The sequence below is a fragment of the Mesoplodon mirus genome, assembly GCF_964341445.2.
Source record: "Mesoplodon mirus genome assembly, chromosome: 2".
NCBI lineage: Eukaryota > Metazoa > Chordata > Mammalia > Artiodactyla > Ziphiidae > Mesoplodon > Mesoplodon mirus.
In genome coordinates this window covers 216,391,242-216,418,995 of record NC_138977.1, presented here as the reverse complement: position 1 = coordinate 216,418,995, position 27,754 = coordinate 216,391,242, and the positions used below count along the sequence as shown (strand labels likewise).

The 27,754-nt window shown below is 45.2% G+C and overlaps 1 protein-coding gene across 2 annotated transcripts in view; it reads left to right on the top strand.

The window, feature by feature from the left end:
• Positions 1-27,754, top strand: part of GFRA1 (GDNF family receptor alpha 1) — a gene marked incomplete at both ends in the record, with an annotated part of 219,227 nt that overhangs the window by 54,916 nt on the left and 136,557 nt on the right. Inside the window, one exon of one of the 2 annotated variants that reach the window (XM_082637757.1) lies at positions 3,901-3,915. The exons of the other annotated variant lie outside the window; for it this stretch is intronic. Coding sequence (XP_082493883.1) covers positions 3,901-3,915 — 15 coding nt within the window. The remainder of the gene's footprint in view (positions 1-3,900; positions 3,916-27,754) is intronic. 2 annotated transcript variants of the gene reach the window in all.

The following is a 27,754-nucleotide window of genomic DNA, read 5'->3' as shown; positions in this document are numbered from 1 at the left end:
CTTACTTCTGTGATTTCTGATTTCTGGGAGAGCAGAGAAGATGGTGCTGAGTCTAACTCTCAGGGTGATTCTCCTTAGCACTGGATGGGGGGATGGGGAAATGTTTGTGTGAATCATCTAACTGAACCTTCCCAACACAGTGGTATTAAATATCTCCAGGTCAGTTCAAGTTCAGAGATTATAAGTGATTGACTCCCAGATAATTCTTAGTGGTTGGTTAGACTGGAAGGAGATGACTGCGCTCAAATTAGACGCCATTTGATTTTTATAAGTGACTAGTCCCTGTGAGTTGGGAGCTGGGGGTCGTGGCTGTGTACACCAGAATGGAAGAGGATGAGAGTATTTCTATGACTAATGTCCTCTGAGGTCTGCAGTTTGGGGCGGGGTGGGGGGGTACACCAGCACAGAATCTGCCTTCTTCTCACTTATTTTCCATTCTTCTGTCCATGAATCATTTGAGCCCAGCCCTGGATGGCTGTTTCAGTGTGGAAAAGTGAAATTTTAAAGAAGGTACCCAAGCAGTTATACTTCAGAGCAAAGAGCTAAATAACGCTAAGAATGGAATGATTTATGCCATAGACAACAGAAGACATAAATTTAGAGTGTAAATTACAAGATAACTCGTGCAAAATTGTAATATTTATACTAGTGTTTATTCAAATTTACATTTGAATAAAAAGGTGCAAAATGTAAATGAAGCTGAAAAAGGGTTTTTAAAAAATCTAAAATAGCTTATATGAAAATCCGGAGAGTTTTCCGGAATAGAAGATACGAATAGTACTCTATGCAGATTTGTCTGCTAAACCATGATATATGCAGTGGAATTGGAAGAAATAAGGTATCTTATTCCTGAATCCCTGCCTGAATTTCCTCCCTCCCTGCCCACTGATACTTTCCAGTGACTCAAATCAGTACTGAGTTTCAAAGGAAGTGCTCCCTGTCAACAGCCATGGAGAGGAGGTTGAGGATTCTGGATGGATGTCGAGACTAGATCCGTATTTGAAAGACTAATCTCATTTCATTGATGTTTTCAATGTTGGACATTTTTGTCTGTATTCATTAGAGGAGAATGATAAGTCTCTAATTTGTACTTTGCTAATAATAAGGATGAGCTTTTGTGCTTCATTAAGGTTAAATGAATCTCATGTAGTCCCAGCTCAGCCTTTAACAGACGCCATGTGTGACCTGGGGAAAAATCTCTTACTTCTCTGGGACTCAGTTTCCTCATCCATAAAATGAGGGAGTTGGACCGAATGTGTGTTGAGACAGACCAGCCCCTCCGTCCTTCCCTCCCGTGTGGGAGCACACCATGCCAGGCAGTTAGGTTCCACAAAGGTGATCAAGACACGTAGCTCTTGTTCTCAGGAGCTTGTGGTCTACATAAATAACTAATTATAATATGACGTATAATTGCAACGTGCACAAGTTACTCTGGGAGCACAGAGACAGAAAGAGTGACTTTCCTCTCGTGGGGATAGGCTCTGAGAAGCTTCACAGTGGCTGTGACATTTGAAGGCGGAGGAGGAGGGCTCCTCCAGGTGTGCGAGCTGGTTAGAGGGTGGGTGGTTCAGACGGTGCGTTGCAGGCGGCAGATGCGCGTGATCACCATGGTTTATTTAGGGAGCTGCACGTGGTCCTTTTCACAGTCTCTGGACAGTCAGGGCATGGGAGCTGAGTGGCATTCTACACACTGCTGCGTCAGAACTTATGCCGGTGATGAATTACTGAGGTTAGAGAATAATGTAGAGCATACATAAATTAAAGCAGGGTTAAAGTTTTCCCATAATGACACGAGTATTGCCCATTTACATCCCAACTGGCTTTCCTGAGTGTGAGAGAAAGGGTGGTGATTTAGCCAATTCCCTGGGAGTTGTGAGCCTGCATCTGTCTTATCTGTCCCACAGCCAACGGCCTGGGTATGCCCTGGGGAGCATGTGTATTGCATGTGAATGACACCCCTCATGGGGGTCACGTGTGCACCAGTGGAATGAAAACGGCGCTCACTGGTGTTCTTTCCTGGCAGTCTGTTTAACCCACCAGGTACATGTTTCATCCACACCATTTGTGGCCCCTTGGCTCTTTGTGACCTTGTAGGAACTGATGTTTTAGCTGAAGACTGACAGCAAATTTAGATGTTGATGATATAATTCTCATTTAGTTTTTAAGATGCGGATCAGTTTTAAATTCAGATTATGAATCTGAGGCATGTTCATACATGTACATACACGGGTTCAGGATACATGTTCCATGTCTGATTTCTTCACTCAAAAATAATAAAAATCTTTAACCCTTTTCAGTGGTTGAACCATAATCCATTGTATGGAATATATTATTTTTGGTTTGATTCTCTGTAGACAAACAAATAGGCAATCTGTGTTGTTTGTCCATTATACACAATGCTGTAATGAACATCTTTATAGACTTTAGGTACTTGAAGACCTTTAGGTATTTCATTAAATGAAATTCCTAGCAGTGGTATTGTTAGGGTAAGGACGTGTATTTAACATTGCCATACATACTGTCAAACTATCTTGTAGAAGTTTTTTGCCTATTTACAACCCCATGAGCGGGGCGGGAACTGGCTCACATCTGGGTGGTGCTGTCTGTATTCTTGCCAGTGCTATCTTCCATCTTTAAGTTACTGGATGAGAAAGTAGGAGGAGATAAGAATACTTTTGGGGTGATTGAAAGTCGGTAGAAGCAGGGTGAGCCTGATGTCAGAAAGTACCTTGCATATGCACATACGTTCACCAAAAGATACGGACAAAGTATCACAATTCCTAATTGCTCAACACTGAAAACAATCCAAATATCCATCCACATTAGGATGGAGAAATAAATTATGAGAAAATCATGTGGTGGAATACTACCCAGCAGTGAGAATGAATGACCTACTACGTGCTACAGCATGGATGACTCCCATAATCACTGTGGAGCAGAGAAGGCAGACAGAACAAATTCAGTCCATTTATATAAAGCTCAGAAATAGGCAGAACAAATGTGAAGTGTTGTAAGTCATGCTAGCGGTTACCCTTGGCAGGTGTTAGCCACTGCTTATTCGTTTATGCGTTTTGCTAATATGCATGTTTCCTGGTGCCAGACCTGGTGCTTGGCATATGGTAGCTTCTCAAATATTTATTGAAAAAGATGAAGTCATATTTTTTCACCTTTTAAAAGATTTTGACCTAGGATTTAATATGAAGACATAGTGTTAATTAGTTGTGAGTTAAAATTTGGAGAATTCATACAAATGTGCTTATTATGATTTAAATATGGAACTTTATTCATAGGCCCTTCCTCTGTTTATCCTGTTGTGTACCTTTGTTGATTTTGTTGTTATTTATAAACCAGCCAGGCAGCTTAGTAGGGGGTAAGAAGATGGTTTTTGGAATCAGACAGACTTGGGTTCAATCCTGAGCTTATTCCTCTGTGACCTTGGATGAGTTACTTAACCTTCCAGAAGCTCAGTTTCCCTATCTATAAAGCGACGATAATATTACAACTTGCTTGATGGCATTGTTGTGAAAATAATAATATTAACATGAATACTAACTGGCAACTTTTGTATGTTTACTATGTCCCGGGCACCGATCTAAACCTTTAAAACATGGGACATCATTTGTTTAATCCTTCCCGTACAAACCTATTTGTGGTTTAGGGAACTGTAAGCCACAGAGTTAGTAAGCATGCAGCCAGAATTGAAACCCAGGCAGTTCCCTTACAGAGCTCAAGCTCTTAATCACTGCCTCTGAGTAGAGGAAATATTGTACCAAGAGTGTTTAGCATAGTCAGTGTATGTTAGCTGTGATGATCATCACTGTCATTTTCAACATAATTATTAATTTTATTTTTCTCCTTTCTCTCTCCCTCTCTCCGCCTGTTTCTCCTTCCTCCTGGCAGATGTTTTCCAGCAAGGTAAGCCCACTGCCTCCTGCCTGCTTTTCCATTGGTTGTACTCTTTTGGGAGAGTATCATCTGCGTGCAGAGGGTTATGGGGCTTTACATTCTTCTGTGGACGTATCATGGGAGCTTTAGGAGGTACCACGAGGATGATGGCCTGAGGTGGCCTGAAGTGCCATCAGCATTCCTGGGCCTCCACTGTCCAGCCTCTGCTTCTTCCTCTGGACCTTGCTTGGGGGCAGGGTCGGGGCTGGACAGTTGGGGCAGAGCCACTGGGGAGGGGCTCGTGGCCGGGCGCCTCTCCAAGGGCAGGGCTGCTGTGGGCTTGTGAGAGTGGTGGGAGCTCGTGTCTCTGGAGGGGATTGGTTGGAGGCCCCTGTCCCTCGGGGCTCCTGCATCAAGGCCAGCTGCAGCTTGGTCAGGGCCCCATATGCCACCTCCACCTGGGGCTTTCTTTGTCAAGCAAAAGTGTCGCTGACCTGGAGGTGTGGGCCAGACCATGGCTGGCTGGTCGCTTTCTGCTCTTCAGCCCAGGGACGCCTCATACCCCCTCCAGTCTGTCCAGTGATTGAGAAGAGCCTGGCGAGGGTGTGCACTGTCTTATGTGTTTTGCCAGCCACGTTCCCATGTGTGGGGGAGCTGGAGAGGGAAAGTGTAACCTAGACTGTGTCTTCCAGTGCGTGTTTTAGTCCCCACTCAGGATACACGGTCACTGTGCTCTGGGACACTCACAGGCATGGTCTTACTGAACCTGCTAGATACACATGCAGGGGCAACTGCCTCTTTCCCTTTCTTTATGGCAGCCTGAAACCACCAGGAGAAAGTGGCAGGACCTGCCTGTTTATATTCAAGTTGGGAAATACGTTTGTCGCCCACGTCCGCCACATCTTTCTTGAATCCCAGGCTGGCTTAGAATAAAAGAGACCGGTTTAAAAATACATCCAGGCATCCCATAGATAGCTTCCAAAGAAATCTTACAGGCTGGATATTTTCACAATGATTGTTTCATCCTAAACATGCAGCACGTTTTGGAGAAAGTCGGTCTGTTCTCTCTGATAGAAGCGCGGTTGTGGGTAACAATGAGGGGACTTGTGTTGTCTTTTAAGAGTCTGGAGTCATAGACCTACTTTTATAAATAATTCATAAATCCCAACAAGCCGTAAGTCATAAGTTCCATTTGGCTGGAGACGAAGCCATGAGCAAAACTGAGAAGGTGCCACGACTGTGGGTGTAATGCACATGCTGCTGTCAGGGCTCTGGCTGCAGACTGCGTTTTCTCCCTTGACAGATTGGGGGTTCAGTGGGATGCACTGGGAGGACAATTTTTTTCTTTTCTCTTTTTTTTTGGTTATAGTTTCCTCTCTTTTTTTTTTTAAATTTTACATCTTTATTGGAGTATAATTGCTTTACAGTGGTGTGTTAGTTTCTGCTGTATAACAAAGTGAATCAGTTATACATATACATAAGGACAATTTTTTTTTCAATGAACTAGAGAGCAAGCGCCCCTACCCCCAACACTGAATTGCATTTCTCCTTTTGAGACATAAAATGCTCGAGTTAGGAAAGTCTTGCTGGAGCACGTGTGCCGAGGCCCCTGGAGGACGGGAAGAGAAAAGGTTGGTATCAAATCTGGCTTTTCTACCCACAGCTGTGAGCGTTCACAGTTGTAGTCAATATAAAAAATGGCTTATCAGACTGCTTATGTCAAGTTTGCCTCCTTTTTAATCAGTCATGCCATTCGATTGATGGGATTTGCCTGTCAGGAAAAATGATATGCAGAGCAAAAGTTATAATCATCTGCAAATCACAGACTATCGAGACTTAATAGCATCTTCCAGAGACGGAAGCTGCTAGCTACCCGTGGCCCTGCGAGATGGCGGACAGCAGCTCCCTCATAAGATATTACTAGGATTTCAGATGGGGAGAACTGAACTTGCTTTTGTGAATTATTTACATGGCTCTGGCCTTGCAGGACCATTTTGCATGAAGAGAGACATTCTCTGAAATGATGGCAAAGAACCGCCAGCTGGTACCCCCTCCTTACCTTTGCTTCTGGCCATTCTGCCTGTGAAATGAATGCTCAGTAAAATGTGCCAGTAAAAATGTGCCAGTGCAGATGTAGAGAATGGACTTGAGGACACAGGGAGGGGGAAGGGTAAGCTGGGATGAAGTGAGAGAGTAACACTGACATATATAAACTACCAAATGTAAAATAGATAGCTAGTGGGAAGCAGCCACATAGCACAGGGAGATCAGCTCTGTGCTTTGTGACCACCTACAAGGGTGGGATAACAGGAGGGTGGGTGGGAGACGCAAGAGGGAGGGGATATGGGGATATACGCATGCATATAGCTGATTCACTTTGTTCTACAGCAGAAACTAACACAACACTATAAAGCAATTATACTCCAATAAAGATGTTAAAAAAAAATGTGACAGTAACATCAGACCAAAACAAAGGTGCTGTGTCTTACAGACAGAACCTGAAACATGACGGCACAGCATCTTCTGGGGTTAAACTCTTGTTCCAGAATTGTGCTGTTAAGTTGAAACAGAGGGGCTGTGAATTGTGCTAGAAATAAACAGTAGAAAGCTGTGTGACTTCAGTTGAACGGAAGCCACAGGGTCGGTTCTGCAGCCCATCCACACAGGACAGCTCTGAGTGGCTCTGGACTGACCATGTTGTGGGCACCCAGGCCCTGCTGGCTTTGGCTTGCCCAGGGACTCACGGGCAGCCTGGGGATGCTGCTTTGTAAATGTGTGCTTCTGGCGGTGAGTGACTGAGGCCTCTTTGCCCAGAGGAGTCCCTGCATGTTTAGGCTGCCGTGCACCGGGGCGGGCAGAAGAGGGAAGCGGGCTTGCAAGTTGACGACATCAGATGTTCTCAGAGGAAACCGAAGTTCTTTCCTCTGGATTGCATTCTCTTTAACTTCCCTACAAATCAGTCTTGTTAGAGCAGCTGACAGCGCAGCAGCTACTGCCGGGCCTTTCTCTGCCGTATCTGTGGTGTGTGCACGTGGGAGTGGATTTCTACCCTGTGCCATTTTCGAGCTCATCTAGGTTCTTTCATCTGTAAATTGCCACTTGCTGTGGCTGTTAGACCACAGGGCATGAGGACTGTCAAGGACCCGTGGGCCCACAGCTGGGCCTTCTGTATGTATGAGATCCAGGGCCGCGTTCTCAAGGAGCCTTAATTGACCCACATTCTCTGTTGTCCACAGAGCTCGTGAGCCATTGGATGGCTCTCAGGAATTCTGAAGAGCCACAGAATTGCTCTTCATCACATCAAATGCAATTGGAAATGCTGTACGTGCACACGTGTCTAGAATCTCGAGTTTTAGAGGCCTTTTTATACCGATTATTTAATAATGAAGTCAAGACCACAGACACACACACACACAGCTCACTTGAAGTTACTGAAGCACCTTTGAATGCTCACCCACAGGCTTAGCCTTGATTCTGAAGTCGAACAGAAACCAAGAGGGTGGCTTGGAAATGAGAACACGACCTCTCAGCTGGGTGTTTGAGAGCATCCGTGAGCACTGTGTAAAGATTTCGCCATTGAGTTGATTGTCTGCTCAGTGAACTGAAGTCCCTTATAGACTCTGTGCCCAAGAGGCATAGCCTTCCCTCCTCCTCGGTGCTCACCCGGGGCTGGGATCCTGCTATTAGAGAAATGTTTCTTCCAGCTCAAGTAATTTTTGATACCTTTCAAACATAGTGTGCTCGTTTATTTTGTAACCAGTAACCGTGTGCCAGGCACTTTCTAGGCCTTGAGGATAAAGGAGTGACCGAGACGGCAAAGACCCCTGTGCTCTTGGAATTCACAGTCTAGCTTCGGGAACATTCAGTGCCAAGCATGCACATTAATAAACAAGGCAAATTCCAAGAGGGGTACAAGCAGTGAAGAAAATATCATGGATGGTGCGATAGAGGCTGGGAGGGCCATTTTAGATGGGGTGGCCAGAGAATGGCAAGGAAGACGAGCTATTGGAGAATCTGGGGGACCAGCTGGGGAACTTACAAGGGAGTGGCCTGGTGGGCAGGAACACCCCAGTATTCCAGGATCAGAAGGAAGCTGGAGTGAGAGAGGAAGTTGTATGAAATGAACGAGGAGATGGGGGCAGGCTTGTAGTCTCAGGATCAGAGGAAGGAAGTCAGTGGTGGGTTTTAAGCAGAAGAGTCACCTGGTCTTATTTACATTTAAAGTCGCCGCACTGGCTGCTGTGAAAATGCACCAGAATGTGTGAGAAGTTAAAACCAGGACCAAGGCTGAGTGCTGAGCAGGCTCAGGCCGGGCTGAGATGGGACCCTGCCCACAGACCCCGGCTGCTCCCTTAGTGGGTCTCTGTGCCCCTGGGCAGTGGGAACGGATGGCCCCCTTCCCAGCCAGCTCCCCTCTACTGAGCGCCACACTTTCTGCATGTGTCGAGTCTTGTGCCATGACTTAAGGCTGGAAAATTATGCTCATCAAAGGCATCATTAAAATATTCCTCTATGTGTCTTCAGATTTTAAAAAGCCACTTTTCTCCAACACATACCTAAGTGTATATCATCTGTATTACATATACTGATACATCATTCATGTATATATATTGCTATACCTAGGAGATCCCAGTTTTGCTCCCAGCAGTGTTGCTGCCTTTATTGAGGAACTTGGGCCAGCTGCTTTGCCCTGTAACCTCAGTTTTCCCATCTGTAAAATGAGAGACTTGGGGATATCCCTGACCCAACGTGGCTTTCTGCTGATGCTCTATCTTGATCAGTTTTAAGTGGATTTGAGTTAATAGAGTACAAAATGTCCCATGCTGCAGGTTTTGAGTCTTATCCAGAGAACTTGGGTAAAAGCAGAGGTTTCCGAGTGGCTGAGAATTAAGGTGAAAAGAAATGTGGTTTCAGAAGTGTAACCTACTCTCATGGCCATTTGGAAACATCAGTTCTTTCCCATGTGGATTAATACTGGAATTCACACTGGATAGCATTGCTTTTACTAATCTGAAGAGAACAATAAATCATAGTTTGCTTTCTGGCAGCCCAGCCCAGCCCATTAATTGTTGAGGTGGGCTTGTGGTGACAGCCACCACTGCCATTTATAATGTGCTTGACTTAAGCTCTTTTGCATATTTCAAATGTATTGGTCAAACTGCTGGGGCTGGATCTTAGGTTTCCCCAACCACTTCAGAAAACCCATCTGGGAACTCCCCTGGTGGCGCAGTGGTTGAGAATCCTCCTGCCAATGCAGGGGACAGGGGTTCGAGCCCTGGTCCGGGAAGATCCCACATGCCTCGGAGCAACTAAGCCCGTGCACCACAACTACTGAGCCTGTGCTCTAAGCCCACGAGCCACAAATACTGAGCCCGTGTGCTGCAACTACTGAAGCCCGCACACCTAGAGCCTTTGCTCTGCAACAAGAGAAGCCACCGCAACGAGAAGCCTGCGCACCGCAACAAGGAGTAGCTCCCGCTCCCCGCAACTAGAGAAAGCCGGCGTGTGGCAACAAAGACCCAATGCAGACAAAAGTAACTAACTAACTAACTAACTAAATATATAAAAAGAAAAAGAAAACAAGAAAACCCATCTGTTATAAAGCTCTGATCCTTCAGCCATGAATTACGGTCCCCCTGGTAACGTTACACATTATGAAATATTGTTTGCTTTATGAGTGTGGGATTTGGGTGAATAAGTTAAATCTATTGTTACCACTTCCAGGGAAAAACTCCAAGTTGTCATATGATGCTAACTAGCAAATGAGAAAAATGCATGAACATTTTTTATGGTGGAAAGTGGTTGGTTCCCTGGTCACACTTCCTATAAGCTAATCTTTACTGTGTATATATATCATCCCCCATTCTCTCCAGAATCAGTAGAATATCCAAGTCATGTAGGAAATGCATCCATCTTTCCAGAACAAACTGAACAACATTACCATTTAATTTCATGTTGACTCACTTTGTGTGTTTGTGTGTGAGGTAGGAAAATGATAGGCATATTTAAATAATCACATTCTCGGAGATGCTTTATCACATTCTGCGTGGGCTGTGCAGGGTGGCCTGTTTCCTGCCAGGTGGCCTGGGGTGGGCTTTTCCTTGTAGCAGATTCAGTATCCTCACTCCAGTCCCAGGATATGAGTTTCAGGTGAAGTTTCAGAGCCTCTCCTCCCAGGTACTTGAGTTTCAAAACTGCCAGATCAATAAAGGGGGAGGGCTTCCCTGGTGGCGCAGTGGTTGGGAGTCTGCCTGCCGATGCAGGGGATACGGGTTCGTGCCCCAGTGCGGGAGGATCCCACATGCCGCGGAGCGGCTGGGCCTGTGAGCCATGGCTGCTGAGCCTGCGCGTCCGGAGCCTGTGCTCCGCAACGGGAGGGGCCACAACAGTGAGAGGCCCGCGTACCGCAAATAAATAAATAAAGGGGGAAAGTTTTATTGTTGAGATGGTCACTAATAAGAAGAGCAGTTTTTCTTTTTTAACTTTTATTTTATTGGGGTGATGAGGATGATAATGGTGCTGCCAACATTTGTGCACCTCCTGTATTCCAGGCATTGGGGCAGGTGCTTTACACACATTGTCTCGTTGAATCTGCCACCATCGTTTATGAAGTAGGTATTATAACCAATAATCCCACCGTACAGATGAGAAAACTGAGACACAGAGTAGAATCCATCTAGTGATGTTTATATAACTCGTGAGTGGTAGAGCCTGGATGTTTTTTTTAGTTGAAAGACCTTATTCTACAGAACAGTTTTAGATTTTTGGAAAAATTGTGAAGGTAGTACAGAGAGTTCCCATATACCCCACATCCCATTTCCCCTGTTCCTAACATCTTACATTAGTGTGGTTCATTTGTTACAACTAATGACCCAATATTGATCCATTATTATGAGCTAAAGTCCATAGCTTATTCAGATTCCCTTAGTTTTTACCTAATGTCCTTTTCCTCTTCTGGGATCCCATCCGGGACACCACATTACATTTAGTTGCCATGTCTCCTTAGGCTCCTGTTGGCTGTGACAGTTTCTAAGACTTACCTTGTTTTTGATGACCTTGACAGTTCTGAGGAGTCCTGGTATTTTGAGTCTGTACTGTAGATGCCCCTCTCTTGGAATCTGAATGATGTTTTTCTCATGATTAGACTGAGGTTATGGGTTTTGGGGAGGGTCACAGAGGTAAAGCTCCCTTTGCATGACATCATATCAAAGGCATTTACTGTCAACGTGATCTATGACTATTGATGTTGATCTTTAACACTTGGCTGAAGTAGTGTTTGTCAAGTTTCTCCACTGCAAAGTTACTTTTCCCCCTCCTTTCCATACTGTACTCTTTGGAAGGAAATCTATACATAGCCTACTCTTAAGGAGTGGGGAGTTATGTTCCACCTCATTGAGGGGAGGGTATCTACGTAAGTTACTTTTCTGCAAAGGAGATTTGGCCCTTATCCTTCATTTATTAATTTATTCAATCATTAATTTAGATCAATGTGGACTCATGATATTTATTCTATACCTTGGGGCTATAAAGCAATACAAATTTTATTTTCTTGCCTTGTCCATCAGGAGTTCTTTCTTGGGTGCCCTGTGTCCCTTTTTTTTTTTTTTTTTTTTGCAGTACACGGGCCTCTCACTGCTGTGGCCTCTCCCATTGCGGAGCACAGGCTCTGGACACGCAGGCTCAGTGGCCATGGCTCACGGGCCCAGCCGCTCCGCGGCATGTGGGATCTTCCCAGACCGGGGCACGAACCCGTGTCCCCTGCATCGGCAGGCGGACTCTCAACCACTGCGCCACCAGGGAAGCCCCCCTGTGTCCCTTTGATATATCCTTGTCAATTCTTTTTTGAGCCCTTCTTCAATACTTCCTGATACTATTGTGTAAGATGCTCCAAGTTCGTCTTGTATATTTCCCATCTCTGTCCTAGATTGTCATTTCCTTAAGGAGCACTGGTGCCTTTTATTGGAGAATGATGTTAGAAACCAACATCTGGGTGCTAGGTGTGCTTGTTGCTATTGGGGTGTCATTTCTTTTAGGCCCTCTCAGCTGGCAGAGCAAGGAAAACTCTGTGTGTGTGTACTAACCCATGTATGTATGCATATCTATTTCTATATGTAACCAGTTGTATCTATATTAAGTGTGAGTTCTTACTGGTGTCTCTGACTCTTATCCATTACCTCATAGATCGGCTTAGCCTCGTCCCCTTGCTTCTCTGTACTTTCCCACTCCCAAGGTGTGACACCTGAGCCAGGAGTTTGAACGCAGGTAGTCTGACTTCAGGTTTTGCAATACAATGTCTTGATTCCCATTGGAGGACTTGCTTCTACTCCTGGTGAAACACGGTCACAGATCCTTGACCCACACCAGGCCCAACAGAACCACCCTGCTGTAGAGGAGTGAGTTTATTAGGTACCTATCTTAGTCAGTTCTGGCTGCTATAACAAAATACCATAAACAGGGGGGTGGGGCGGGGTGTCCAACAGCAAACATTTATTTCTCATGGTTCTGGACCTTTCAAGTCTAAGATCAAGGTGCTGGGAGTTTCCACATCTGCTAAGGGCTGGTTTCCTGGTCCATAAAAAGCTGTCTTTTCTCTGTGTCCTCATGAGGCAGAAGGAGGGAAAGGGTCTCTCTGGGGTCCCTTTTATAAGGGTACTAATCCCGCATGACGGCTCTACCCTCATGATGTAACCATTTCCCGCAGGCCCTCGCCTCCTGAGAGCGTCACGTTGGGGGATGTGATTTCAACATATGAATTTTGGGAGGACACAAACGTTCGGTCCATCGCGGGGCTCCTCCGCCTCCACATCAGACCTAGGCTTGCTCTTGTGACTTCTCAGCCAGTTCTAGCTCCAGAAGCTTCTAAGTGGGTTTGCCTTATCTCAAGCAGATTGCATAGTGCCTTGTTTCTGAGCAAAGGCATTTGTACTTCCTCCATAGCCTGGGCAGGCTAGGGAGAAAGCAACTGGTCTATTTATAATATCCCAGCTGTTGAGTGCTTAAGCTCCCTGCACCTTCCTGAGATTGATTGCTGCTCACTGGAGTCCAAGACAGACCATCCTTTAAGTCACTGAGTTTGTCCTGGAGATAGATTATGAGGCTGTGAGTGTTTCTAGCTGAGGCAGGAGGGAGCATGAGAGGCTGAGCGTGTTTGTCTCTTTGGGCTGTCACCCACCTGCCAGTTTTCCCCAGCTTTCTCTCTCTGATGCCCCTTTCCAGATGCCCAGGCTGGTACACTCTCCCCTCCAGGCAGAGGGGATGTTCTGACTTGGAGGCCTGCCTGTGACAGCCGCATTCTTCAGGCCCGCTGATGGGGGCACCTGTGGAGACAGGTGGTGCCTATTTGCCCATGTCCTCTGCTACCTCTGGTACACTTGGTCCCCTCTAGCCCAGCAGTCAGGGGATGGGGGCTCTTGAACCCCATGATGTTAGGGAACTCCATCTCCATTGTCTTTGGAGCTTGGCTTGCTAGAAGCCACAGAGCGTTACAAACAATCCTAGTTGATTCATTCAAATTTTTTTATCTTAGCTGAAGCAGTCTTGTGGGAAGCATTTTGCCACTTGATAGAAATGTGTTCTTTATACTTGACAATAGGTTTGGCAACGTGTTCTCGCAGTGATGGCTGGATGTGGACGCTCATTGACATGCTGCTTTCTTCTAGGAGACACTAGGCCAGGCCTCCTTAAGCCATGCTCACCTTAATTTCTGGCATCCTTCCCCCATCTCGTCCTGTTTATCCCCAGAAGGCTCTACCCGATTCATCCTGAGTCTTAAAAATGCTCATCCACACCTCTGTGCCTTTGGATCAATTGATTGCTTTATTTGGAATGCTTTCTCCTCTTTTCAGCAACCCTTGTCCTGTTCTGCACCCTGGCCTCAGAAGGGTCCCCAGGTTCTGCCACCATGGTGGGTGGCCCAGGGGTGGGTGCTGTAGGTCCTCAGCCTGATGCTGATGCTTCCAGTGTGTGTGAGAGAAGCAGACACTCGTTTTCACGTGGTCCTCTGCTGTCTTGTTAGGACAGTGTGTACAGCCACTGTGATGACAGTTTGCCTGGAAATGGTGGAGATTTCAACTCCCCTCGCAGCCCCGCTCCTAGAGATGCCCCTTCTCCTGCTCACTGTGTAAAACTCAGCCGGAGTCTCCTGTGCTGGGTGATCCTGACTCACTCCCACCCCAGCAGGTGGGGGATTCGTCCGTCCACTCTGGAGTTACCCATCGCCTCCTCCCGCCTCTGTCAGAGCTTCTCTCACATTGTCGTAATGACCCGTCTAAGCCTCCCCATCCCACTCCCGGACAGAAGGAATTGTGTCTTCTAATTTGGGCTCCTAGCACCAGATGCAGTGCTTAGCACAGAGGAGGTGCTCAATAGATGTTTGACGAATGACAGTGGAACGAAACGACACTGCTCAGAGGAACCGGCATTTTGTGTGTCGGTGTGCGTGCGTGCACGTGCACGCACATGTATGCGTGTGCACGTGTGAGCATGTACACACACTTCTTTTATGTTTGACGGTTTAGGTTCTTTTTTTTTTAATTATCTAATTTATTTATTTTTGGCTGTGTTGGGTCTCCGTTGCTGCGCGCGAGCCTTCTCTAGTTGCGGTGAGCGGGGGCTTCTGTTCGCTGTGGTGCTCGGGCTTCTTGTTGCGGCGGCTTCTCTTGTTTCAGAGCACGGGCTCTAGGTACCCGGGCTTCTGGGATTGTGGCTCACAGGCTCCGGAGTGCAGGCTCATCAGTTGTGGTGCACGGGCCTACCTGCTCCGCGGCATGCGGGATCTTCCCGGACCAGGGCTCGAACCTGTGCGCCACCAGGGAAGCCCTAGGTTCTTTAATAAAGTTGAGACGGGATGTTGGCAGTGTAGCAGCTGGTCACGTTGACAGCCAAGCCAAATCATTTTCCTGTCCGTGAGTCCAAAAGTCTTTTTCCATTCTTTTCCTTCACCACTATTTATTTATTTGTGTTTTGAGGGGACGGTATTTGGACTTAGAATGAATCAGCGGATATTTAGCAGCCCCTGTCTGTGCGGGTATGAGCAGGAACGTGGGATATTTAGCAGACACTTTTCCTACCTCCAAATGCTGACGGCTTCACTGGAAACAAAGCCCGTCAGTCTGTGGGCTGGTGGACTCTGTCCTTTCCCAGTGCTGGAGGAAGTCATAGAGGACGGGGGTCCCTGGGAAAGGGGCAGAGCTGCTGCAAGAGTGGGGCTGGAGATGGTTTTGAGGGCGGTAGAAGGCCTGAGTGGGCAGGACCAGGGTAGGCCTATGGGTGGGTGGCTTGGAGAGAGGACAGTCTGAATGGAGATGGAGACAAAGACAGGCATGGTGTTGCGTTTATGGAATTTCGAGAAGGCAGTGAACCCGCCAGGCTCAAGGTTGGGATCGGGTGGGACCAGCTATGGAGCCTTCACAGCCTGTCCATAGCCAAAAACTTCTTTGTCTTCTTGTGCCCCCAACACTCCCAGTGGGATTGAAAAGATTTTGTCTATCACATGCATAGTATTGTTATTGAGTTATCCCATTTTTTTATTATTCATTCTATTATTCCTTTTGCTATTTAAGGATGACCAATCAGTGTTGTTGATCTTTACAATGAATTAGTTATGCCCCTGAGTTGATGGAATTCCAATCCATAAAAAAAAACCAGCTTGATATTTTAGATAGCTTTAACAATGGTTTTCTTGGTTAGTTTAAAATCTAGGCAACAAAATTTAGACTTGTTCTAGGAAGCACAGGAAAGCCATTGTAGCTTTTTGAGCAGAGAAATAGCATGCGCTGTGCACACGATAAAAGTGCTGTGTGTTGGGTGGCAGAGGATATAGATGGCCTCTGCTTACTCAAGTACAGTGTGCCAGGCACTTACTTTAACTCCCTTCCTCCCCAGAATAACCCTATGAGTTTCACATACTGATTTGTCTCCATTTGTATCCCCATTTTTCAGATGCTGAAATAGTTTCATAAAGCTTATGTAGTTTTACTTTGCAGAGGGTCTCCCATCTAGTAAAGGATAGAGTCTGAATTCAGACAATTGGACTTAGTCCGAATTCTTATGACTGTATCACAGAGTCATCGTGCAGGGATCAGATTAATGGTTAATGTAGGTGATAACTATATGGGTGTTCGTTGCAAATTATTTCAACTTTGCTCGGCGTTTGAAGACTTCATAATAAAATATGGAGAAAACAAAGAAAACCTAGTTGGGTTCTTTATATAAATAGAGATCACATGGCCTCAGCAGTCATGGATACAGAGGACAGTCAGAAGCTGGGCCTCCCCAGAGGAGAGGGCAGGGCCTGGGGTCCGGCTGTGGGGCTCCAGGTGAGGTGGAGGACCCAGGTGAGAGAGGGGTGGAGAGTCGGTTGATTGCTCTGCTAGTTTCCTGGGGCTGCTGTAACAAATAACCAAACACTTGGTGGCTTAAAACAACAGAAATGTATTCTTTCACAGTTTTGGAGGCCAGGGGTCTGAAATCAAGGTGTTGGCAAGGCCACACTCTCTCTGAAGCCTCTCGGGGAGGATCCTTCCTTGCCTCTTCCAGCTTGTGGAGGCTCCCAGCAATCCTTGGTGTTCCTCGGCTTGTAGCTACATCTTTCCAGTCTCTCCCTTCAACATCACATGGCCTTTTTCTCTGTGCACCCTCTCCTCATCTTTTTTCTTTTTTTTTTTTTTTTTTTGCGGTACACGGGCCTCTCACTGTTGTGGCCTCTCCCGTTGCAGAGCACAGGCTCCGGACGCGCAGGCTCAGCGGCCATGGCTCACGGGCCCAGCCGCTCCGCGGCATGTGGGATCTTCCCGGACCGGGGCATGAACCCGCATCCCCTGCATCGGCAGGCGGACTCTCAACCACTGCGCCACCAGGGAAACCCTCCTCATCTTATAAGGACACCAGTCACTGGATTTAGGGCCCACTCTGATCCAATATGACCTCATCTTAATGACATCTGCAAAGACCTTATTTCCAAACAAGGTTACATGCTGAGGATCAGGGTGGACATGAATTTTGGGGTTGGGGACACCATTCAACTGCGACGGGTGACTAAGCAATCTGGGAGGTCCAGGAGGAGGAGTGGGGATGATGGGAGGGCCGGGACAGAAAAGAGAGCAAAGCGGAGTGGAGAAGGAAGTCCAATTAAATTTGGCAAGAGAAAGAAACAAGGGCTCAAGAGATAGGAAAACAAGGCAAGTAGGTTTTCGAGGAAAGGGCCATGCCTCAACCATAGGCCTCTCTATCCATTTATCTCCTGAATATCTTAAAGAATTAAAATGTAAATCTCAGAAATTAAATCCATGGGCATAGTGTAAACAGAGGGGGCTTTTGCAGAACAGACAAAGCTGTTCTTTTTCCTTGGGAAACAGCCATGGTGGGAAACCACGTCTGTATGCACAGAATTTATTTGAGATGGATTAAGGCCAGTGATGAGCGAATCTCTGAAGGATTGGAGGTGCAGTTCTTATAAGCCTGCAAAAGTTCAGCTCCTTATCTGAGGCTTATCCAAACCTGATGAAACCTTTTAGGCCAGCATGGAGGTTAGGGACCTCCAGCAACTGAAAGTTAATATCCTGCATCAGGAAACCACCTGCATCGCGAGGGGAGGTGGGGAGAGAGGCCTATAAATTAATGTGCTCTCGGAAGGGAGGCTGGCTGTGGTTTGGGGCTTCCTGAGCTTGGACCACCCACTCTCTCTGGTGAGGGGATTACAAGTTCAGTCCTTTGAGCACTCTGGGGGAGGGAGGTAATGCATCCGAGTCCTTGAGATCTTTTACCACCTTCAGTTCTCACATCAACTCAGTCGCCTCCTCAGGCCTCCATTTGGATGCTTGGACCCTGGAACATTCCTCCTGTGGCGGGCTACTCTTAGAGTTAGGCAATCACCTCCTGAGAGGTGCCTTCCCTGGCCATCTTTGCTGAAGATTTACCTCTAGACACTTTGTCCATTGCCTCATTTATTTCCTTGTGCAAAATGGGGAATGGGTTGAATAGAGTGCTCCGGAAGTTCATGACCCCTGGAACCTCAGGATGTGACCTCGTTTGGAAATAGTGTTAGTGAAGGATCTTGAGATGAAATGTTCCTTGATTTAGAGCGGGCCCTAAATTCAGTGACTGGTCATCCTTTTAAGAAGAGGAGAGGACCCAGAGAGATACAGAGAGAAGGCCATGTGAAGATGCAGGCAGTGATGGAGTGATGGCTGCCACAAGCCAGGAACAGCTGGAGCCACCAGAACCTGCAAGAGACAGGGAAGCATTCTTTCCTAGAAACTTAGAGGGAACACAGCCCTACTGACACCTTAATTTTAACCTTCTGACCTCCAGAACTGTGAGAAAATACATGTTTGTTACTCTAAGCCACTAAATTGGTGGTCATTTGTTGCAGTAGTCCTAAGAAACGAATACAGCACTCAATACTGTCTGAAATTATTTGTTCATTTTTTTGTTTACTTCTTGTTTGCCTGTCTCTCCAGCTGGAATATAAACTTCCCAGGTACCAGGGCCTTGCTGTGTTATTCATCCCTACATCCCAATGTCTAGAACAGTGCTGGGCACAGTGGAAGTGCTCAATAAGTATTTGTCGAGTTAATGAACCCTGTGAGATAAACATTGCTGTCTTGCTCTCTGGGTGACAAAACTGTCACCCAGAGAGGTTTATTGACTCACTCAAAGTCACACGTTTGGAAGAGTGAGGATTCAAACTCGGGCCTTCTGGTCCTCAACTTCAGGATTGTTCTGCTGCATCACCACAGCTTTATTGAAATTAAAAAATATATATATCCTTAATAAATTTACAACTGATTTTGAAATACAACCTCCCAAAATAGTATAGTTTTTTCTTTTTATTTTTTAATCTTTATTGGAGTATAATTGCATTACAATGGTGTGTTAGTTTCTGCCTTATAACAAAGTGAATCAGTTATACATATACGTATGTTCCCATATCTCTTCCCTCTTGCGTCTCCCTCCCTCCCACCCTCCCTATCCCACCCCTCTAGGTGGTCACAAAGCACCGAGCTGATCTCGCTGTGCTATGCGGCTGCTTCCCACTAGCTCCAAAATAATATAGTTTTATACCTTACCAAGTCAGAGCTGGAACTTTCCCTAAGAGGTTTGGGATCTTAGCCTGCCCTGGAGGGGAAGGAAGTTTTCGTAGGCATAGGACATGCAGCCTGCATGCACACACCAGCAGAGCCAAGACCGGATTCTCCTGTGGCCTGACCTCCCATGAGGGAACTGGATGCTGATTACACGTTGGCCGGATGTGTGTGCGTTTACAGACTGGGAAGGGCACAGTGCTCAGGTGGATTGTAACTCTGATGGTCACTCCTCCTCTCCTCTCCCTGCAAAAGGAAAAAAGAAGCCTTGGATTTGACTTTTCTTTTTCCTGTTCACTCAAGCACATCTACATCACCCGTTAGGTTTTATCTGGGGCCTGCTTTTTGTCTTGGGATTGATCATCTTGTGGACTTGACTCCTTATGGATCCCTTGATGCCTGCCCTGAACTCTCACCTCTAGTTCTCACCTTCAGCAAGCTCACGTCACGCATCCTTTTTAGCTCCCGTGGAACTGCTGGTACCTGCGTCTTTACTAGTCCACACTAGTGCTGTCCACCTGCTTTTTTTCTCTCTCTCTCGGACACACAGACACACACATGATTTTAACTTTTTGGGGGTAAAATTTGTACATACTTTCACTTTTTTATTAAAGGAAATATGCTTTGATGCGCCAGCAGAACTGCTCTAGTTTCTGCGTACCGTAGGACTGTTGGGCTTCATATTTGGTACCTGTGAACAAATGTACATTTTTTACACTTTTTAAGCAAAGGGAGTTACATTGTAGGACTTTAGTGTAAAACTTGTCTTCCCCCTTACTCCAACTTTTTCTCTTTTTTTTTGGTAAATAAATAAAACTTGGTTCTTAAGAAAAAGAATAGTATATAGAGTATAGGTTTTCTAATATCCTTTCCTAGTGCATGTGCTGGTTATATGAGGATGACTCTGGATTTTGGAAATAAGTTCAAGGTCATTCAAAGTTCATTTTGCTAAATAAAGTGAGCAAATCATCAGGTGTGGTATTGCCAGTCTGGGTCTGAAATAGGATGTAGTGTTAGGGTTAGCAGAATGGATTTCCTGTCTGCCCCCACTAGACTACAGGCTTCTTGTTGGTGGGACATATCTTAGTCATCTTTTTATCTCCAGGCCTCATACACAGTCGGTATTTAATGGATGTTTGAATGAGTGGATGGGTGAATGGATGACTAATAGCCTTACGGTGAGCCTTATTCTGAAAAATAATTTTCTGTAGCATTTAGAAAAATGATTACACATGTGGCCACTCTGAAGGTACATGTCAGCATTCTATTCTGTTCAAGGAGGCCCCTGGCTGTATGGTCATGGCTTATGTGTTTGAGTGGATCAACAGTATATAAATTCTTGTCTTCTGTTTTCTCATGGCCACCAAAGTGTGGTTGCTCTAAAATCTAGAAAAAGTATAGATACAAAGTAGAAAATTCACGTCATAGTAGACTGGCATTGAGGGGACTTGGGGACTTTTTGGGGCACCATACCTAACCACTGTGTGATATCACGGAAGTTAGCTTTGATGCTTGAATTTTCTCATCTATAAGAAGAGGGGATTAGACATCATCTTGAAGACTCATCCTGTATAGTCTCTTATTCTGAGAAATGATGACTTCAACTGCTTCTGCTTTGATACTCTAAACTGTTTACCTTGTCTATCTCCCTCCCGCCCCCCAATTTGGATCTTTCCTTCTTAACTAGCTTTTAGGCCTCTCCTCCATCATGGCATCCCCAGGGGCATGGTGAGCTGAGGCTGGCATGTGTATTTCATCTCACTCTGGACTAAGTGTTAATCACCCTGAGACTGCTGTGGTTTTTGGAACAGCTTAGGACTGTGTCATTTCTGTGAACTTGCTTCTTTTTTGAAATAGTGGTATGAAGGTTTCTGAAAAGTCAATCAGAATTTTCAGGGAGATTTCAAAGCCTTATTCAAAAGGTTTCTAAACTAAGCATGCTGGTCCTTGCCTTTCTTTGTGTCTGGTGAGGATTCCCAGTGGGGAACAGCTCAGCTGGCAGCACAGCTCTCCTTCAGAAACTAATGCCTGTCTCTTTGTCTCTATTTTCCTCATTCTCTTAGACTTTAAAGATAGTATGGTAGACAGAATAGTGGCCCACCAAAGATCTGTGCATCCAAATCCTTGAAACTTGCAAATATGTTATGTTGCATGGTAAAAAGGACTTTGTAGACTTTTGCTTAGGGCACCCATCTACGCGGGGGTGAGGGTGCTAAAACATCATCAAATATGGCTTCTTAAAAAGAGTATGGGATGTATATGGAAAAAGTTGTTGGATAAGTAGTTTGTGGTAAGAAGTGGAACCCTAAAGGAACCCCTTCCTTGGTGAGGCTTCGGTTTCACTGCATAGTGTTTGCAAGTCTGAGTCGAAGCAGAATTGCTCGGAACAAGGTAGGGGAATATGAGTGCCCCACTGGTGGTCCTTGTTACCCTCCCCTAAGACAGCACTTAGTTTGCCTTCTACAAGAATACTGAGCAACTATTTAAAGGCTATCAGTTTGAAAGACACAAAATCAGTACTCTGCCTGGCATGCCATGTATCTCAGTTTGACCATGAAAGTATAACAAAAAAGATAGAACTAAATCAGTACATCAATTTAAAAAAGAGAAGGAGTTCTCTCAGAAGGCACTAAAGAAGGCTCAGTGGGAGATGTGTTTTCTAAACTTGGCTAAGAAGGAAACAAAAACATTATTTTAGTGCAGGGGTTAACAAACTGTGGCTGCTAGCTGGCTGCCTAGTTTTGTAAATAAAGTTATATTGGAACCCAGCCAAGCCCCTTCATTTAAATGTTGTTTATGGCTGCTTTTGCACCATAGTGGCAGTTGAATGGTTTCCACAAAGACTATATGGTCTGCAGACTGAAAACATTTATTATCTGTCCCTTTACAGAAAGAGTCTGCTGACCCCTGCTCTCCTTTGCCTCCACAGCAGGTATTTGGTCAGCAGACATAATGAATCAGAAGTTTCAGAGACTGTTCTCAATCTGTTGAGGGAATGAAGATGAAGATATCGATAGAGTGATGAAGTGAGCTTACCAGTGTCTCAGAAGGGCTCCTAAGTGTTGGAGTATCTTCTTAGTTCATTCATATAGCAAAAGATTATTGATGCTCTGCTGTGTGTCAATCAGTAGGTTAAAGGTTGGTCATTAAAAAAAAAAGTTTCTCAGTGGTTTTGTTTCTGTTCTAATTGTTGAGCATTGGTAATCCATGGATATAGGGTAATTCCATGTCAACCAGAATACTTAATTATTCAGAAAACTGGTCCTTGATCCAGCTAAATATTGTGTACTTAGTTAGATATCGACAAGAGCTATACTAGAAATTTTAATTAACCTTTTAAACTCCCTTTCGATTTCTTCAAGATAAATTAGAAAGCGTGGAGGGTCTACTGGGTTCATCCGAAGTGAGGCGTAGTTTAAAGTTGACCCAGAAAGTGAGCTGGGTCAGGAATGATTCATTGGAGATGGCTTTGTTTTCTTGACTTTCTGGTGGGAAAGAATTCATGTGGTTAGTTTTAGATTTTCTATTCTCATTTATCAGTCAACTTGGGCAACATCGATTTACCTAAGAGACCTAACTTGTAAATAGTAAAATAAATTCATGGGAATATTTAGAAACTAATTTCTGCATATACAGCAGGTTGAGAGACAGAAAATTACTAGTCACTCATTCGCCATCCTAAGGCTTCTCATTTAAGAGTTTATAATGAGCTTCCTTTTCAGAGATTGTTGACGCTGGTTGGCTTTAGGACAGGGCTGGCACAGGTAAATGGACGTGGGGGAGGGCTACCTGGAAGCAGGTCCAAATGCAAGGGGACCCTGACTAGGCTTGGCTTAGAGACTGTCTGCATCCCTCTGCCTGTCTTCTCAGGTAGCAGAGCACACAATTTTCCCAACAAAGACAGGATTTGTGTCTCTTAGGAGACCGGTCCTTCTCTGCTGCCTACATGGGAAAATACAAAACAGATGTAATTGACGGTGAGGGATTGGTGACATTTCCATGAACTTGGAACTTAACGAAACCCTTTATCTTTTATCCCCAAAGTATAGTTTTCTTTTCACCCCCTCTCCCCAAAGTGTATTTGGTTTTAATTTCCTTTGAATGGTAAAGAATATGTTAATAGATTTTTAGGAATCAACTCAAAAAGCCCCAAAGTCTTAAAAATCCTTTCTGTTTCCTGCCCCTCCCCAAATTTTAATAGCCCCTGGAGTGGGTGTGGAGGTAGCAGGAGTCTTTTGTACTTTCTAAACCTGCTGTTTGCACAAGTGGCTGTTATGACTGCAGCAACATAATTGCTCTTAAAATGCCTTGGTAATAAAAAAAAAATCTATTTTTATTTTGTAATCTTGATGCTCCTTGGCTTCCACTTTTCTAGGCCACTTTAGTAACTTCTGAAAATTAGCCTGATGAATATGGTTTCCCGGCTTGATTGAAGAACAGCTCTTTGTCATGGGGGTTGGCTGTGTGTGTGGAGGGGAGTTGTGGAGACATGGAGGGGGCGAAGTTGTAAAAAGGGTGTAGGGTTTGATTCCTAGGCGGCAGCTGTTTCTGCCTTCACTTGACCACTTAAAAGCAAACATAAAGATAGAAAGTGTACTTTCTAACATTCGCCTGGGACTGCCTCTATTTCTCCAGGCTTGGTTGGGAATGAAAGAAAGCATCTCTTATTCCTTGACTGTTCTTGGTGCCCAGAACTGGTTGCTGGGACAGCCAGTTTGGATCTTCAGCACTGTGGAGGACCCAGCCACATTCCTATGGAGTCTTCTGTGTTTTTATAAGCCGTGCTTCTAAGAGGATGCGCGCAGGCTGAGGCTGGGTGGACAAGAGCTTGTCAGCTTTGAGAGAGAGGTTTTCCCCTGGGGTGAAGGTACACTAGGCAGCTTCTTCTGATTCTCAGATTCTGCAGTTTTGACTCTTTGTAGATTCAGCCTCCAAACAAAGCCAGCTCTGTATTTGCTTTGGACAATTCGCTTACCCTTCACTAGACCATTGTGCTGGTCTGACTTGGGATGCCCTGGAAGTAGGGACTCCCGGGGAGGACCATCCTAGAGGAGTTTTCAGGAGCTGGTGGTGGTGCCGAGAGCAGGTAATTGAATGGTGGTTTCTGGGCAGACCTACCCCTAACATCTGGGGCCCCTGGGCCGGGGTGCATGCAGAGACCTACCTCAGCTCCTTTTCTAGATGAGAGGCCTCAAGACACCCAACCTGCAAACCCCAACTCCCAGTCTCTGGTAGGAATGAGAATTTATTTGTTTGCATTAAGATAGATATTCCTGGCCCATGGGGAAGAGGAATTGGTCCGGGGCGGGGCATTCAAAACAAGGTTATTTTATATCAGTGCAGGCAAAAAGCCCCAAACCACTAAGGAATGAAATTACTCCTTAACTCATGGTGAGGAACAGAAGAAAGGATTCATTTGCATTCTGCACTGCTATCCAGACAACTCCTAACCTCCTGGTGACTGCAGACTAACTTGGATTTGTTCACATTGTCCTGACCACTGAAATACCAGGCCTTTATTTTTCTTTTAAATGCTTTAGCTCATTTTAAAATGTTTTCAAGTACAGTCCCTGCTCTGTATTTGTAGAGGATCTGTTCCAGGGCCTCCCCTTGGATACCAAAATTCGAGGATGCTCAGGCCCCTTATATAAAATGACAGTATCTGCATATAACCTACGCACATCCTTCCATATACTTTAAATTATCTCTAGATTATTTATAATACCTAATACAATGTAAATAGTTGTAAATGCTATGTTTATGTTTTTGGAACTTTTCTGGAATTTTATTTTATTTTTTCTGAGTACTTTTGACCCGCAGTTGGTTGAATCCACAGTGTGGAACCTGTGGATACAGGGGCCAACTGTTTTTGGAGGAGACAGTCTTGTAAAAGCCTTGTCATGTTTCCCTGGCAGTGTGTGAGTTATCCCTTCTTACAGGGTGAAAACAATTAAAATTAAGTCAGGCTGTAGGATGCTGTATGGTTTAGAATATCCGTTTTTCACCATGTGGCTGCTGAAAAGTTTATCTCCTTGTGCCGAAAAAAGTCATTCTGATTTCATTTTTGAAAGTTGAATTTAAAACTCAGAATATACTTTCTTTATAATTATGCTTCTTATTTGGCAACATATGGTGAAAATTTATACAGCCTATCAATGTAAAAGAACAGAGCTGAGGCTCTAGGCTTTTATGGTGATTACATCTACCTGTATGGGGGCTTTATGTGCTTACAATTTGAGTCATTTATAGATGCACACTCAACAGAGTTCTAGCATAACTCGTACTGTGGGGGTTTTTTGCTGACTAAATGATAGGCAAAGCAATTTTCAACAAATGTCTCCCAGTAGGCAGTCATCACAGAAGCCTTCAAATATTGTTTTTTAACCTTAGCACTGACAGCTATCCAGAAATTATTGCATTGATACCAAACTGCCTTGCACCAGGCAGTTGCCCTTTTCTCCATGGGAGCCCGGAGAACTCTCAAATAGGTACCTGCTCCCCTTCTCGAGTTCCCTTGTGTTTTATTTCAGGGAAACCTTTTACCTGTTCTTGTTCAGCTGTAGGTAGCCAGGCACATGGAAGTTTAAAAATACAGCAGAACAGTTCTCTGGATTGTGTTATTATACCTTTAATGCATCCAATTAACATTCAGAGCTTTGTCACCAAATAAACGAGGCATGTTGGTGGCCCAAAGGGAAGGAAGGGAAAGGCTTTGTGTTGTTTTTTTTTTTCCTTAGGCAGAGTCAGATCCAGCTTCCTTTCTTCTTTCTTCCTTCTTTCCCAGCTCCTTGCCTTTTTGTCTCTTTCAGAACCTCTTGTAAAATGGCTTTTGGGAATTGGTAGATCCTGATTCTGTGTTTGGGGGAAGAATTTTTGAGACTTCTGGGGAAGGATTGAATGAAACACAGATTCTGCCATTTTCCCACATAGGAGGTGGAGCACGGGGTGGGATCCAGGCAGCGTTCTTCCAGTCTCTGCAGGAAGAGAGCCCACAGTGGGAAGAAATGGCTTCCTCCCACTTCCTGTCTGGGAGTATTGGCTTCGGGTGGACCTGACCTCCTGGGAGCCCATTGCTCTTCTTGAACTTCTGCAAGAGGGGTGTACTGCTCACCTCTTTTGTCTAGGTTGAGAGAAGAGCAGTCTGGTGACGATTAAGTTCTAGAAGTCTGATTTCAGACACCCATCAAGTTTTGGGTACACCCGCTGTGTGTCGTGGTGGGCACTGGGTCCTTCACAGAGAATGAACAACTCTTCTCTTACTGGATGGGAACCTGCTGTTGTGTTCATTTCTCTGTCAGCTCTGGGCCTGACTCCTGACTGCTTCCCCCAGCTGCATCCCAGTTGACAGATGGGAGCCCTCCGGAGCTCTGGTTTCTCTTTTAGCCTTTCCTGGGACTCTCATTAGGTTTGAAATGCCTCCCTGGTTGGGGGGGGGGCATTTGTCTTCTCCTAGAGAGCTATGCCCGTCTTCACCTTCATCAGGAAAAGAGTTCTTAAAAAAACCCTCTGGACTAATGCTTTTGCCTTGACCTTCTAAAATGAGGAGTGCTATAAATGGAGAAATAGATAACTATTCTATATCTCTGGTTCATAGAAAATTCTGTCTTTGACTTAGAAAAAAAGCCTTGTACTGGATAAAATAGGAACTGTAAAGTGTCATAGAAAATCAAACTCAAAGCGTTGAATGAAATTGGGGAAGTCAGTGGTTTTCAACTACTTTCCTTACGTCTCTTGCCTAAGAGATGTTTCACTCAAGAAGTATCAATGAATGGCTGTATGAATGAATTTCAGAACCTGCGTCACAGAACCTGTGAGTCAGTGAAGAGGCGGAACCGAGTCTCTGACTGCAGGTGGATTCATTAACTGGTCCAGGGAGCGTGCTTAGGTGCCTTGAAAATGCCCAATGGCTCGCCCACCTGCCTTTTTCTTGTAATTGTGGTAACATATGCCTAACATAAAATTTACCATTTTAACCATTTTTGTGTGTACAATTCAGGGGCGTTCAATATATTCGCATTGTTGTGCAGCCGTCACCACTGTCCATCTCTACCACTTTTTCATCTTCCCAAACTGAAACTCTGTACCCCTCATACAATAACTCCTCATTCCCCCCTACCCCAGCCCCTGATAGCCAGCATTCTACTTTCTGTCTCTATGAATTTGACAATTCTATGTACCTCATACACGTGGAATCACACCGTATTTGTCATTTCATGCCTGGCTTATTTCACTGTTGCCTACCTTTTTGGATCCTGGTTTGTCATAAGCAGGAGCCTTTGTAGCAGGGACGCTGGTATTTGTTTTTTTGAACCTCAGCTCCTGTGGGCATCTCTTCATATGTCTGGACCCCTCACCCTGCAGATTTTGGCTTAAATGGTGTTGCCTCAAAAGGCTCCCCCACCCCAACCATCCTATTGTAAGAGGTTCCCTTTCCCCTTCTTGGTCCCCATGTTCTGCTTGTTGCCCTGATTTTTCCAGTCTGCTTGTAATTATATATAGGTTTATGGTTTCCTCCTCATTGGCTGACTGGTCCACCAGCTTATAAGATCTGAGAGGGCTGGGGTGTGTACCATCTAGATATCTATCTGGAGCGTAACCCAGTGCTTACTTATCACATGGTAAGTGCTCAGTAAGCACTTGCAATGTGGTCAGAGGATGAAGGAAGGCATCTCTGTCTCTAGCCTTGGCTGTGAACCCTTATGATGTCATATGTGTGGCTGTGTTTTGAGTGCCTCAGAGATAAATGCTAACTCAGTGCTGCCATTCTCATTAGAGTCTGCTCAGCC